The following is a 16,156-nucleotide window of genomic DNA, read 5'->3' as shown; positions in this document are numbered from 1 at the left end:
GCTGAATGAAGTTCCTTTGAGTGATTTCTTTATTACGACAGTCTTGTTAGGCCCATCAGAGCTTTAGTTATTTGCCCTACCTTTCCAATGATCTAAATCTTTTGACATCTCAAATTGTATCTGCCAATTTTAACAGCCAACACAGATTTTTCGAGACCAAATTATGTCAAAACAATCTAATTTTCTTCTCTGACAGGCCTTGTGGCTAGGAAAGAAGCAGTAGATAGATATATAGACTTTTAGAATATGGCATTTATTCTTATTGAGTATTGATCTTCTAAATAAACATTAATTTTTGCTTGCCAATGTTTATTGCTCCTCTTCTTGCTTGGTGTCAATCTGTATACCTCTGGTTTCATGGGAAACTTGCTGAAATCCATCTGTCATATCCACGTCTCTCCAGTTTAGAGACAAGGGTGTCACATATGACAGTGTCAAATGCTTGGCACAAGTCTGCTCTGCCCATGTCCACAAGTGCTGTAGCTCCACCATAAAATGCCACCAAATTTGTCAGGCATTATTTGCATCTGGTGAAGCCACATTGGCTGTCACCAACCACTTCTTTGTTTTCCATTTGTTTTTGCATAGTTTCCAGGAGAATGGAGATTATAGTAAATAATCATAAATTCATTGTAATTAGGACCAAAAGTAACAGGATTGCATGGCTTTAAGGTTTAAGTTTGTATTAGGAAAATCTTTCCCAAGCTGAGGTCTTTATACCTCTAGGATAGTTTGGCTGGAGAAATTGTGGCATCTCTGCCACGGGGGAAATGTAGAAACAGCTGCCTGTCAGATATGGCTGGTCATATCTGACTATATGGCTGGTCATGTCAGCAGTAAGATGGACTAAATCTGTGTATCTCAATCAGTGGACCATATGATGTCATAAGCAGTGGCAAGAAATGTTATCTGAACAAAAACAAGCAGCAAGATGCAGAGATGCAAATTGGGGGAAAAATCTACAGATGTTCGAAGTTTAGACCTGATTTGGAGCGGGCCAGAGTTGAATTATGGAGACACTGCCCAAAACAGCCATTCAGTTTTGTTTTTTTTTTTCAGAAAGGCTATGGGGAGCTTTAGTTTTAAAGAGATTGAGAAATACTGGTGTGGGTGACTGCCATTGCTTGCCAGAAAGATCTTTAGTTATGTGTTGTATGAAATTAGGCATAACACAAATCACCAAATGTAAATCTAAAACTTAGACCAAATCTTGATTTTGTTTTCCTAGATTAAATTCTCTAGGTCCTAGTTTAAGATAGGAGAGGATATTAAAGTCACAAGAAATTTAAAAGGGTTCTCTAAAACTTTATTCAGATTTTTTTGCAAGGATAATTAGCAGATGACTCAACACATAAAGAGAAGAATATTTAAGCATGGACATGTTTTTACCTTCAAATCTTGCTCCTCTGATTTCAGTAGGTCTGCTTGTACACTTTAAATTTTTACAGTGTTTTGCTGAAGCAGTGCTTTGTCAGTATGTTTTCCTCCTCCAGTCCATTAATTCCATGTTGAAACTTTATTACAGCATTCATATCTTAATATAAAGAGTATTTGATTTTCCTGTTTCAAAGGTTTCAGTGGCAGACATTATACAACACATCTCTTTAAATAGTAGTGTCCTTTCACCCACTTTTCAGGCTTGAGCATTTTTTTTAATAAAAATTTCTTTCACAATGATCCAAACTACAATGGCCAGTGTACCCTAGTGATGTTATTACTGTGCCTACGTTATGTGCTGCAGTAACTTTTAACATTCGGAAATAAATGAATCCCAGCAAAATGAATGGGATTCTTGCACTATTGCTCTCCATGGGATTCTGTGTGGAAACAGTAATTGGTACACATCCTTCATTGCTGGCCTCTCTCCCCCACCTCTCTGGGTTTAAACAAGTGTGTTGCTCCAGCAAGCAGGTCTCTTCATCTTGTGAAGTGGTATCAAGTGTGCCCTGCCTCTGCTGTTCTTTTAATGTTCCTCAAGTTACTTGCATGGAAAACCTTAAAAAAAGACAGGAGGAAGAAGCTAAAATGCTGAGGGTTTGGGGCTGGTCATGTTAAACCAATTAGAAACTGCTGTCTCTCAGTTTGTTCTATCTGCTGTCACTGTCATGCAAGGAGTCAAGTCTTTATTTTGGGAAATAAAGCCACTATGGGACTTTGGTGACTGTCCAAAATATCTGGGCTTTTCATTTGTGTTTTATTAGCTGATTCCATTAATGGAAAAATAAGAGAGTAAATCATCAGACAGCTACATACAGCTTATTAGCAGAAAAGCTAACTAATCACTTAGATTATTTGTTCTGTTAGGCTCTTGAAAATTACTGCGTTCCTTAAAGGTAACACAAGTAATTTGAAATGTTTTATAATTTGCCATTGACTGTGCTGAACTAGCTCGCTTGAACTCTTCAAACGGCTATTTTTAATAAAATAAAAGCATATCCAATTTAATTGCCATAATTGATGTATTTGAGTAGCAAGTTCCAGAGAAAAGACCAGGCTGTCTATATTTGGGATTCGTAGTTTATGTTGGAATATGTAAGTGCACAGGACTGGCAATTATTGAGCCATGTCTTTAATTTTAAAATACTGTGAATTCCATAATGCTGCTGTCAGTGCAAATACCCCTGATGTCATCAAGTCCTCTCTTTGAAGTCTCTCCAGATTCATTTTCCTAGTTTCCATACAGACCTTTAATTTGAAGTAAAATTCTGATATGCAATAGCACATCTACTTAAAACTTATGCAAATAAAATCTTGTTCTAATCTTTGTTACTGATATATCATCACCCTTATAATTTCTTTTCAGCAATTTCTAGTCTTGCATCCACAATTTCCCTGCATCCTAAAAATCACACTGTTGTGTTTTGCATCTTGAAGGAACATGTAGAATTTAGCAAGATAAAGCAGTATAGTGTCTGTTCTAATCCAGCAATTTAAAATGCAGAATAACAAACACCTTTTTTTTTGTGTACTCAGTCCAATACAACTTAAAAGAAGCCAGCAATATAATTCTGGACCAGGTCTGTGTTTACAATTTAGTTTTAATGTCTACACAAACTCTTACATTAGGAGTATAGGACTGGACTAAGCTAATGGCTCTTTTGTTTCCCTGAATACACCATTACTCTGGGCAGAAGTCCGAGCTCATGAGCCTTTCTCTCTCATCTATCCAAAATAGGATTTGAAAACACTGTTAGTTTAATCATCTCTGATTGTTTGTTTTGTTTTTTGTTTTGTTAAACAAATATGAAGGCCGGTCTGGTGATATTTCTCTCCCCTGTTTTTGCTCCTTTGTAGCGAGAAGACATTCCAATACTGCAAGTAATTCTTTCTTATCAGCAATAAATTCCTTCTTGCTCCTTTCACTGCTCCCTCTCTTTTCTCCAGTGTCCTCACAATCTTACCTATTCTGCTGCTGTTTTGGTTTTTGCCTGGAAAGGAGGAAATGGTCTTAGCAGATGCTACAGCCTTGTTTAGCCTGTGGGACTCTGGCTGCAGAGCAAACATCTTGGGGTGTCGGGAAGGATGTGTGATTATGCACCTGCCTTAGCAATTTGTCTGATTCCTTCACTCCACTTGGACTAGAACATGGGGAGATTTTGAGGGCACAGTAGCAGGACTGGTCATTCTCCTTTGCTATGTCTCATCGTGCTTGACTCCAGCTTTCTAAACACAGAGCAGCTCTAAAACAGATCAGTTTACTTAACTGGCCTTTCTTAACTTATGCTTGCAGTTTTTAATGTACTTAAGCAATGTGGTTTGGAAGACCTCATATTTTTAGTGATCTCCTGAAGCCCAGGGGTGTCAAGTCATGGTATCATCGTATTTGTGATTGTCTGTTCTGCCATTGCACTGCTTTGATAAAAAGAAATGTTGTAATGCTGAGCACCCTTGAGTCACGAGCAGCTTTTTCATTGGTAATGCCCATTCTGTCCTTTATAGCCCTATAGGTTAGTTAGGGCAAAGTAGAGAGCTTTAAAATTCAGATGTAATTGACTGAGAATTCCTAGAAGGATTAAGGTAGCATGAAGTGCTCTGGGACATATTAATACTCCAGGGCAAAAGGCACTAAAAGGAAATGATAGACCAGCTAGAATGTCCTGCCAGAAGAACAGTATTTCTCCTTTTGGGCTACTTACAGTGTATGCAGCCTCTCTGTTTAATAGGATGAACATAATTTATCAGCCCAATTGGATTTTAGTCTGGAGGTTCTCCAACAGGGTCCAATACCATAGATTTTTCTCACAAAGCAATTAGCTGACTGGGGGCTGCTTCTGTTTGTGCCACTTTCCCAGTTCTTGAATGTCATAAAATGTAAGCCATGGTCTCCATGCAGAATGCCAATTCCTACCTGGACATTTCAACTGCTAGAGAATAAAACAGTAGATGACCCAAGTCACACCCTTTATTGACCACAGCTGCCTTCAGGATGATGTGATGCCCATGGTCATGAACCCGTGTCCTCCAAATACGGCAGAACTGATCTGTCAAAGGCCCTTGGTTCATTTTAACCTCTGCTGCTCAGAGCTTACCATCTGGAATGGAAGTTTCATCATAGCTCCTTTCAACCCAGACTCTATGAATGCTGTTTCTCATGGCCTTTTTTGTGGCAGAATTTTTGTTGTGGATTCTGTTTTTTTCTTCATGTTTTTCTCTCAGACAGATGGAGCAGTGACCAGCTTCTTGCCAACTATGACTTGTAACATTAAGGTTGTCTTGGAAGTAATCAGCCCATTTTTCCTCTTTCAGTTATAAACATTTTGAGCATTTAGAAATCCTCTTAAGTGGACTGATGGAGTTAGCAGCTTCTACCAGAGTGTTTCAGATTAGTGGCAGATGCCCAAAGCTTTTCTTGTGGCATTTGGCAGTTTCAGGAAAGTGTTATAACTTTCATCATCTACTTTTGCCAAATGGCTCAAATGGTTCCAGTTGCCAGGAAGATAAAAATCAGCAGTCTGGAAGATTCTTTGATCTGTGTTTTTTCTGGATATGGAATGGAACAAATGGAGCATTATCCACCATGCTTGAGAGATTCCTGCCTGTTGGTTTCATTTGCTGTGTGGGTTTGTTTTGTTTCCTTGCTGTGTATTTCAAAATTAAATTGCTGGGGGTTTTTTATTCAGTCTACAGACAACATATCCTTCATTCTGTTCTCACTGCTGTTCAGAATGAATGTAAATTAAATACAAATTAGGATATGTATGTGTATCTATTTTTGTATGTAGATAGAAGATACTTTTCCTTCCAGTGAGTAATAATTTTGTCATTCAAATATACTTTAATAATATTCAACACATTTTTGTCTAGTTCTAATTTTTTTAAGGATTCCTCAACCATGGGATTTTTAAAAACTGGTCATAGTAAACTTTTACATCCCTTATTTGCAATGTTTTTTTCTTACATCTGTTTATTGTTTTCCCTAAAATGACTAATGGATGCATCACACTTGCTATTCCCCATGTGTTAGCAATTTTGTCCATAGTTGTGTATCCAAGATGGGACAGAGACAAGAGTGGTAGGGACTTTTGTTGTTTAGGGGTCTTTTTTGTATTGAGGGTTTTTTGCCCCTCTGGGTTTAATGTATGGATCTGACAAATGAGACAACCTGCCCTTTTTTATTTGCCCTTGTGTTTTAGGCTTAATTTACATTAGAATCTGCTTTTGTGTATTTCAAGAAAGAGTAAAAACCCTATTAATAGTAGCAATTTGCTTGAAACTGACCCAGTAGTTGTCTGGTTTTGTTTTTATTTTCTGGGGGAAGAAAAATGAGAGAAATAACTCTTCTATTTTTATGATTAATCTACAATTTAAATGTTTGGTTTTTAGAAAACATCATCAGTTCAAGGAATGTGCTGCCAGTTAATTAAAGAAATAAGACTCTACTTCTTTCCTAATTTATTCATTCCCTCTTCTGTCCAAAACAAAGCAGGTAGAGTCAGAATCAGTGACAAGGGTAAGAACAGCAGTCTGGGATTTTTTTCCTTCACGTAATACTGCCAAAGGCACACCTTCTGGGCTTCCTCTGGGTTGGGGCACCCTGACTATGTTTTATTTTTCTCATTGGTGAAGTATTATAAACACACAGAGGACAAATATCTCATGAAGAGCTCATTTAGATTATGTCTGATGCTGTGCTAGTAGATTTGTTATCAACGTGGTTTTGTTTATCATTGTTACCCTGGATAGTGGCTCAGAAGTGTGAGGAGGCAGTGGCTCCTAGCAGCACATACTGTCACTGCAGGAGGGATCACGTGTGGGGTAGGGACAGAAAGGAAAAGGTGTACAGAGGAAAAGAAGGAAACTTGATTCATTCTGCATCTATCACTTCATGGGATCAGTCAGGTTGGAAAAGATCTCTGAGATCATTGAGTCTAATCCATGACTAAACACCCCCTTGTCAACCAGGTCACAGCACTGAGTGCCACATCCAGTCTTTCCTTAAACACCTCCAAGGACAGTGACTCCAGCACCTCCCTGGGCAGCCCATTCCAATGGCTGATCACTCTTTCTGGAAGAAATTCTTCCTGACGTCCAACTTAAACTTCCCTTGGTGCATCTTGGGACTATTTCCTCTTATCCTGTTGCTGGCTGTCTGGGACAAGAGTCTGACCTCCACATGGCTTCAGCCTCCTTTCAGGGAATTGTGGAGTGATAGTGACCCCCGAGCCTCCTTTTCTCCAGGCTAAACACCCCCAGTTTCCTCAGCCACATCTCATAAAATTTGTGTTCCAGACCTTTCACCAGCTCTGCTGCCCTTCACTAGACTCACTCCAGCACCTCAATGTTCTTCCTGAATTGAATGGCCAAGAACTGGACTATCACTAAACTCTTTAAACTCTGACGTGATCTACCTCGAATTTCTTGGTCCTCTGAGCTATTAGAACTTGTCTTCATGTTAGTAGGGCTTGAGGATACCCTGGGATGAAGAACATAGCGGCTACACCTGCCCTTTGACTGGGTCAAATTGGCTGCTGACTTTTGCCTTGGTGATAAGAGGGTTTAAAGAATTGCTAATTTCTTCCAAAAGCATTCCTTTTGATCCTTTTTCTTGTGGTAAGATAATGCAATAAGCGTCTGCCACTGCATACTATTGCACCTAACTCTTGTAATAAGTACCTTGCTTAAGTCTGTGATATTCTATGAATTCTGTTACATTCTGTTTATGGACGTTTTTGCCATGGCATATGGTTGCAAACTTACACTATCTATGCAAGTTTAATATCACCTCTATTTTAAATGGTGGAAGAGTGTAGGCTTACCCAGCCTGTAGTGCTTGCTCTACCTGGCTCATTTTCTGCCCTGGTTCATGGCAGAGACAAGGCTAGGTCCACAGGTTAATGGTTGTTCTCAGTGGGTCATCTTTACCTCTTCACTCAGACTCATGCTTCCTTTATTTTCTGGGACAAATTTGAATTAATACCTTTTTGAAATGAATAAATTCAAAAGACCTTTTCTTTCCCCAGTGTTCTCTGAAAGTTCATGCAGACTGCTGTCTCTCAGTTGCACTCAGATCCTGGTGGAGGTATTTTTCATACCAGCATAGCAGCTGGAGTGGCATGTTTTAAAAGCAAAGGACAGCAGAAGGTAATTCAGCAGAGAAGGTTTGGGTCTCTTTGTTTTTGTGACCATTCACCACCCCAGGTCAAACCCCAGAAAAGACAGGCCAGGATAAAGAAGATAGATAGAATTTTTTTGTTAGTATCTTAGTAAAGTTAAGAGTGGCTTCAGAGCTCTAACTTGTATTTTTATGGTTTAAAGCATGTTTTAATGTTTCATATTTCTGCTTTTGCTCTTTAAAAAAAATAAAAAATGCAAAAGCAATTCCTAGTGCTGGTAAATGTGCCTATAGGTCATGTTAAAAATTCCAGATATGAGGTAATGTAATTTCTGAAGTGATTAAAACTAATATGTATGTGCACGTTGCTTTGGTAATGGCTTGCCAAGCAACAAGGAGGAAAATCAAACAACTCTGAAATATAGATTGAAAACATGTGTTTTGTTATCGGGTAATGCAGTAGCTTTAAAAATCATTAGCACACCCCCAAAGACAAACATTAAAAAATTTGACCTGTGTGGAAATGAAAAAAGGCTCCAAGTAGCAAATGTAAGTGTCTGATTCTGATAAAGATGGCAATTGTACCTCATATTTTAGAGTTCAGGTCTCTGGGAGATGGTGAGCACTTCATGGTAGGATGCAGGAATTCAAGTTCTTTAGGAGTTTTGGGAGAGTTGCTGAGAAGGAGAGTGTCTGAGGTAGTAAGCCAAAAAAGTGAGGAGACTGAGAGTAGGTAAGAAGCTGGATTGGAGGAGAGAGTTGACCAAGGGTTTAAGCAGGTAAATGTTGCCAGATTTTGTCAGGCACAGTGCTCTGTCTTTTGTGTTTGTGGAGACAGAAGTGTAGAGATGTGGGAAAAATGTAAACTTGCCAAAGTTAAAGGCACTCAACAAGTCATCTGCTATGTCTTACTGGGAATTTAAAGTGATATTTTGGCCAAGAAAAGGTCATGAAGAGACAGGGAAAGAAGTACCTCTTCATGGTTAAATAAAAAAAAAAATTAGAAGATTTACTTGAAAAATAGTGCAACTTCTTTAGCTTTCTGCTTGTCATGCCTCTGCCCATGAATTTATGTTGGCTGGGCTTGGAAGTATTGTTTAGGAGCTGTTCTGGTGTTATCCTTTTAACCAGACACCGTGTGGAGGTTCTGCCGCTGTCAAGGGGTATCGGAAAGACCCTTCAAGAACAGCATTGCTCAGTGTGTAGATTAAGCAGCTCCCCAAAGTCTCCTTGCCCTCCTCTGAGGCTGTACAGCTGCTTAGGAGGAGTATTTGAAAGGAATATTTTAAACTAACTCTCTTTCTTTTTACGTATATAGAACTTGGAAGAGTGCAGAGCTGTCTTCCAACAATCCCTTAGCTCTCTTCTTAATACAGCAACTTTTAGGACTGAAGAATTTGCTATCTTTTCCCTTTTACTCCCCTCTTAGGTTTTCTTTCTTCCTGCTCTTCATATCTTGACTCTCTTCCATTAATTAAAACCTTAGTATGTCACACCCATGGGCTTTGCCAAATTTGCCTTTATGTGACATGATGTTTTAAACTTCCACCAAGTCTGTAGAAAACCTACAAACCAATGACCAGGGAAGAGCTTTTAGGAGGAGTTAGGGGAAACAAGTGAGAGAATGTTCTTCTGAGCTTCGGTTTGTGCAGCTGTTGTGTTTCAAAACTGCTCCTTTGTAGAAAAGGGGCAGATGTTTGTTTGTCCCTTGAAGCATGTTTGAGCACAGTTTGATGTGTCTGCTGCCTGTACCTGCTCTAGCATTTCTCAGGTTGTGGTTTCTTCCTGTTACTAGCTGTTCCAGGATTATGTATTACACTAACTCTCACTTCTTTCCTTCTCTTAACAGCTGCAAATCAAAAAGAGCTCTTGACTCCTAATTTTAAAGTGAAAGAGGAGCCTAAGGATGAAGAAGCTGGAAGTTCAGCCGTGTCTCAGCCCAGCTATGTGTTCAGCCAAGAGTCTGAAGCCTCAGCTCCAAATGTCCCCGAAGAAAAACTCAAGCCACAAGAAGCACAGGCAAATGTGATGAGGCAGGACATGTCAGTCAAGGCAGCATCTGAGCTCCTCATGAAACTCTCAGGTAGATATTTAATTTAATAAATTTTTTTTTTTTTTTTTTTTTTTTTAGGGTTAACCCTGGCAGGGTTACCTTACAAGAAGGTAGGTTCAGCTTTAGTAGCAAGCCAAGGAACAATTGAAAAGACCTGTCTGAAACAGGTCTTTTCGTGAAACATCTGTTTGGTCTGTAGCCACACTATCTAATTATCTCTACTCTGATTTTCAAATTATTGACTATGGAATAAGTCAAAAGAAATGATGTCTTAAAGCTTTTAGGTGCTATAATTTTTTTAATGTACAAAACCATGTTAATACCAATTTATTCATAGGAGTCTCTTCATTAACATTGTAAGAACATTTCTGTACTTTACTGTACCTGACATAGCTTTATAAAATATTACTTTTTAAGCTTTTATTTTTTTTCTGACAATACATTGTACTCAAAATTACAAGATACACTGTTAAAAAAATTGTGTAAACTGAGCCAGCTTTCTGCATTTAGCAAGACCAGTTGAACTTGCTTACATTGCCTCAGTGATAGATTTTTCTGCCAAACAAGTAGACAGTGTACACACATAGGCAGTGTTAAAGCTGGAGGGAGTCAAATAAAATGTATGTTCTGCTGATTGTGATTTGTCTACCTTTCAGAATCAAAGTTTAAGAGAAAGTAAAAGGGTTAAATTCTTCCCACTGTGGGATCAGGTTAATTTAATGATGAAACGGCTTTGAACTTCTAACAGACCAATTTTTAGGACCAGGACATGAGAGTTAGTCTGGCAGGCTGAGTTTTGTGCATCTGCACCTGAACTGGATCTGATTGATTTTATGTCTTCTCCAAAACTGGACAACACTTATTTTTTTAATTGTGCCAAAGTCATGCAACAAGTGCTGGTGGGAATGCTTACAGGTTTAGTAACTTCTAAGATCCCTGTCAAACCTACCTGAAACTGAAGGACACTGTCAGCTGTGAATTTGAGCTCAAACTTGTAGCTGAAAGACTTGAGCTGACTAGGATCTCTCCCATAAAACATGTAATTAATTCACTCCTGTTCATGCCTCCACATTTTAATTTGCAGAAGAATTTGAGTAAAGCCTTCCATGTTAATGGTGTAAAAAGTGTTTCCCAAGTACAAAGGCCAACCAGATCACCAGTTTCCAGATTTTTTCTCAGACTCCCAAATACAAAACACTTGGTTACTGATGTAATTCACAGTTGCTGCTGGTAACTGGTTTGAGTGAGGTGTTTTGGTGACAAAACTTTCCAGCCTAATGAATGCTAAACTGTGACTATTTTTCTTGGTGCATATAAATTTGCATAACTATTTTTATAAACAAAGAGCTCTGTAATTTAATGTTTTGTGAAGTACTTCAGAGACACGAGGGTTCTGGATTGTCTGTCTGGAGTTCAGCACTGGCAGGCTGTGTTTAAATAGTTCTATTGCTGCCTATTATGTTAGAATATTTGTGTCTTAAATACCTGCTTATATGAGAGAAATCCAGCCTGTATTAAATCTTGGTCAAGTCTTCAGCTTGTGTTGGGGTCTCCCAGGCTTTTAAGGCTGTAGTAAGAAATACACCAGTGTAACATTTCTCTTACAAGCTCTTAGGGACTGAGCAGTTTTTGCTGGCAGTGGTCTTTTTGGCCAATCTATAGATTAGGATGTGAAGAGTGACTCAGATTTATGGAGTCAGTGTTGTTGCCGTCGGTATTCCCGCATCAGCCAGGTGGTGGGGTTACACCCAGTTTGTCACAGGCAGTTTTCAACTTGCACTCCCCTCAATTACCATCTAAGGCAGAAACTAGAGAGGAAAACACTGAGATACAGTTTAATGTAGGACAACTACAAGAGGAAAATCTTAAAATTATTAGCCTCTTTAGTGGTTTATTTTGGGTTTTTTTTGAATCTTTACCTTATCTGGTAGAATACTCCCATATCACTGTTGACTTCATAGCCTATTGTAAGCAATTTTGCAGCCTGGTTTTGGTGACATAAAACTTAATTAAATCACTTCATAGAATCACAGAAGGTGATACCTTAAGTTTTAGCTTTCATATTATTCAGATTCTGTACTGCATTAGTATATAACTCTGAACTTCATATAAGGTGTTATCAAGTTTTCCTCACAGTTTAGTTAGACAAAACAGTCCTTTTCCAGCCCGAGAACCAAGGACACCATTGCAGCTTCAGGCCCAAAAAGTGTAAACAACAGCGAATTGAGGAGAGCAATTTGGGAGGATGGGACTTCATGACCTGAAGCTGTAATTGGACATTTAACTCCAATATGTAAATATAAACTTATAAAAGTGTGAAAACTCAGGACCCATCATCCATCTTGGGTATAGCCTCGTCCAGGCTCTTGTACTACCCACTGTGTATCCTTTGAAGGCCTTTTTAACAAATACCTACTTTATTCCTTTAACACTGTCTAGCCTCTGCTCTAGGTAGCCTCTCAAGGCATCAGGGGACCTTTAAGATGACAGAATCATTTAGGCTGTAAAAGACCACCAAGGTCATTCACTCCAGCCATTGACTGATCACCACCTTGTCCTGGGCCACAGCACTGAGTGCCACATCCAGTCTTGAACACCTCCAGGGATGGTGGCTTTACCACCTCCCTGGACAGCCCATTCCAATGCTTGGCAAACTTTTCTGTGAAACAATTCCTGATGTCCAGCCTGAACCTTCCCTGGTGCAACTTGAGGCCATTTCCTCTTGTCCTGTTGCTGGCTGCTTGGGAGAAGATACTTCTCCAGCTACAACCTCCTTCCAGGGACCTGTAGAGAACAATCATCTGGTTCCAGCCCCCCTGCCATGGGAAGGAACATCTTCCACTAGAAGATATTGCTCAGAGCCTCATCCAATGTGGTCTTGAACACTTCTAGGGATGAGGCATCCACATTTCTTCCTGAGCCACCTCTTGAAATTAAAAAGAAAACAAGAATAAGCTTCCTCCTTTTCAATGGTACTGGAAAGAAAAAAAAATGGAAAAGTCTGTCTTGATGTTTTAGTCTCTGTGGGAATTCCTCAGTCAAGTGCCCTTGTTAGATTTGATATATTTCATAATTGGGTTCAAGTCAAGTCCTTACAGATTCTCTGTATGCTAGGTAAGGACTGAATGGATTGTGTTCTTGCTTTGTTCTTTTCACTTTCTTCTGCATTATACTAATCACCACAACCTGCATCGCATACAAATTCAGGAAGGAATTTCCAACATAAGTGTTGTTCTTCCTGCATTCCTGACATACATGCTGCTGTTTTCCTCTATGCAAGAATACTGCTGATTGTTGCAGCCTCATGGGTGGGAGCCACTTGGGATTTTAGCATAGACCTTGCTATTTCCTTCCATGTGAAGGATAAACCGGTTTATATTTTTCACTGGGAAATCTCTTTTCCCAGAGGTGCTGTGTTGTCAGCTCTTAGCTGTACAGGGAAGGCACTTCCATCTCCAGAGCCTGATTTGGTCTGGTGCATACTGTAAGGTAGGTTTACTCCAAATCCCAGCCCTTTGTCAGCCTCCATTTGTCAGCTACTCAGAGATTACTCTAGACCTAAGAAAAGTTAGAAGAATAAACGTATTTTCCTGTAGTAGAATATTAACAGAACATTTGTTAGCTGCCATTGTAGAAGCAGGTGGAAAGAAACAAGAGAAAATCACACACAGCTATTTTAGTTCTACAAGACAAGACTCTCTCCTTCAAGCTGAAGGGCTCTTTGGACACTTGCTTCTAGCAACATGACCAGAGTTTGGGATCAAGCCCTTGCCTCACACATTACTTTGGTGGAATTTGACCTTTTACACCAGTTATTTCTCCCCCATGTTCTCTGGGATTCAGGTCTCCTATCCCACAGTTCTTAGACTTGATACCTACTCAAACCTCTTCCAAAGGATTATCCAGGCTCAGAGGGCTCATGTCTCTTGGGCATGTCTGGGCAGAACTCACTTCCGCCCAAACAGCCAGGACAAAACTTCTTAACAATCAAGCTGCTATTTCAGAATAAATCAAACACCCATTTGAAAGAAACAGTGTCTGCGAGTTAACAGGCAAAGTTTGAGCAGATTTTCAACCTCCATTCTAGAGAAGAAAATTACCACTGTGGTATGTATGAGTGCTCAAAGGTGAGCTGGGAATTCTGTCCATTACTGAGTCTTGACTGAGATTAGGTCCAGTGGTAAGCAAATACATTTGAGGAGATAGTGGAGTGGGGCAAATTGCTCTCATCTCTGTTTGGAAGGGTGCTATCCCTGCAAGATTTTAAATTCCCATAAAATATTGTACAAAATCAGTTAGAAGAAATGGGAGTAATGTGTTTCAAATACACCTGTTTTATACATTTTTACCAGTTCTCTTTCATGGAAAAGCTAATTAATTGCTCAAAATGTTTAATTAAGTGTTGCCCTCAATGATTCCTGGTCAGTTTTATACACTCAGTCTTGTAAATTGAAAGGTACATTTCAGAGGAGACTGAAATTAAAAATAAATATTTGCATTTACATACTAAAGTTAGAGCTGAAAAACTCATTTTCTGCTGGAATTGTCATGCTGCTGATATGTTTGGGGTGTGTATTAGCTTTTAGAAGCATATAATGTTTTGTCTTCTTGTCCAAAAATGAGTGTATAGGTGGAAGAGTATAAAATCTATCCCAGGTACTAGCAATTTTAAGTAATATTTTACCCAGGGACATTCGTATGTCCTTGCCTTCCCTAGAAATGTTGTCTGAATCACATTTATCTTTATTTCAGATGTGTCTTATTTTTGAAATGTGTTCATTTTGCATGTAACTCAGGTTGTTTTCCTCCTTTCTTTTTTCTGTGGGTCAGTTCCCCATGTATTGTACATCTCCTTGTCAGCCCAAGCAAGTGCATGACATTTGTACTCTTTGGTTCCTTTGGATTTTTTGTTCTTCAATCCTTAGGTCATGCAGTCTTTTCTTGTAATACACCAGTACCAACAAAGTGTGTTAATTTTGGGTTATCAATACATGCAATTAGTGCAGACTTACTTCATGACCTCAGCACACAAAGTGAGGTGCTGCCTACAACTGAGTCCAAAAGCATTCCTGATCAACTCCGTTTATTACCAGCTAATTATATGATAGTTCCTCTTTTGGAACAACTGGTTATTACAGGGGAGGAGTGTGATGGGGTTTTTGGCATTTTTTTGATTAAGCCTTTATCCACTTAAAAATGTTTATGGCAATTTTGTATTTCATGCTTTGTTGTTAATTTTTTTGACACTGTATCATACATTTAATTGAAATCACTTGGATTAGAACAACTATTTTAAAAGAGTGAAATGAGGAGAAAAGAATGACAGTACAATTCTACCCTAAGGTAAAGGTCAGAACTAATCTTGCTGCATATTTCTTTTCTACAACATTGTGGACTGCTCTGGGAAGTGCCCATGTGAAGTTAGGCTGTTGTCTCTGGAGATCCCTGTTACTGGTACCTCATGAGAGCCTCTGCACCTAGATTGATTGCAGGAGAGCTGACAGGGCTTTCATCTCTGCTTAGAAAGCCTCGATTATGGGCAGAGAAGGGAAAATACAGGAGAGTCTTTTGTTCCTTGGGGCTTCTGTAAGAGCCCAGAACGTAAGTGGGGAAGTGTATGATCCAAAATAAGACTTTTTCTTCGTGGGAAGTAGAGAAATGTCAAACCATGGCAAGTCACATTCTCAGATTAAACCCTGCTATTAGCCAAGTGGGTTTTGTTGGGGCTTTTTCTGGTTTTGGTTTTTTATTTTAACCAAGTTCTTCAAGTAGGGTCTTGCAGGTAAGCACCATGATCCTACCATTTAAATGGAAGGGGCAACAGATGTCTATCACAACTCTAATTAGTCTATGGCTTTAATTTGTTCCATTTTTTCCCCTTGGATCACATTTCTGTGAAGCAGCTTGTAGTTGCAAAACTCTGTAACATGGGAGTTCAAAGGTTCCACTTAAATAAATATGAGCCACTTCATGATTTTTTTTTTTAATGGAGGATCCAGTTACATTGATTCATTGACATAGTCTCATATAAAACAGCAGTTTGAAAAAAATACTAGCAAAATAAAGCATCAAGCACAGTGCCCTAGGGAACGTCAGATGTTCCTTATTGTGTCTCTGCAGCAGAACCTTCAGGGCTTGCCAACTGTTCCCTACCTCTGAGGTTTTATTTAAGCTGTTTTAGGGCATGTTTATTTCTAGCAAATCAGAACAATTAGCATAACAAAATGCCTGATTCTCTGTGCTGAAAGCTTTTGAAGTTGGTACAAGTTGACCCACTATTTACCCCTGTCTGCTTCATTGTGGAGACTGGTACATGAGTCCAATTTATGAGACATATGGGAAAGTCTTTCTTCTCTAAGTTGATTCATAAAGTTGATTTATAAAGCTGATGGGCATTTCAGCAAATATGAGCATCTTCAAATTTTAGTCACAGGGTGAAGTTTTAAGTAAAATGGTGGGAAGAAACAGGAACGATTTAACAAGTATTCATTTGATTTTGGCAATGCAAGGTTATTGGACAGCTGTTGTGTCAGCCAAAGCAATATTTACTG

At 39.0% G+C, this 16,156-nt stretch overlaps 2 protein-coding genes across 12 annotated transcripts in view; one reads left to right on the top strand and one right to left on the bottom strand.

Moving 5' to 3' along the window:
• Positions 1-16,156, top strand: part of ZNF827 (zinc finger protein 827) — a 127,150-nt gene that overhangs the window by 68,578 nt on the left and 42,416 nt on the right. For all 11 annotated transcript variants that reach the window (XR_010998249.1, XR_010998250.1, XM_068187727.1 and 8 more), the window contains one exon: positions 9,402-9,635. Coding sequence is in view for 9 of the 11 variants with exons in the window: in XM_068187727.1 (XP_068043828.1) it covers positions 9,402-9,635 (234 nt within the window). In the remaining 2 variants the exon portion in view is untranslated. The remainder of the gene's footprint in view (positions 1-9,401; positions 9,636-16,156) is intronic.
• LSM6 (LSM6 homolog, U6 small nuclear RNA and mRNA degradation associated) overlaps positions 1-16,156 on the bottom strand; it is a 120,557-nt gene that overhangs the window by 102,650 nt on the left and 1,751 nt on the right. The window lies entirely within an intron of this gene.

This window comes from Anomalospiza imberbis, chromosome 4 (assembly GCF_031753505.1).
Source record: "Anomalospiza imberbis isolate Cuckoo-Finch-1a 21T00152 chromosome 4, ASM3175350v1, whole genome shotgun sequence".
NCBI lineage: Eukaryota > Metazoa > Chordata > Aves > Passeriformes > Viduidae > Anomalospiza > Anomalospiza imberbis.
This window is presented reverse-complemented; position numbering and strand designations above follow the sequence as displayed.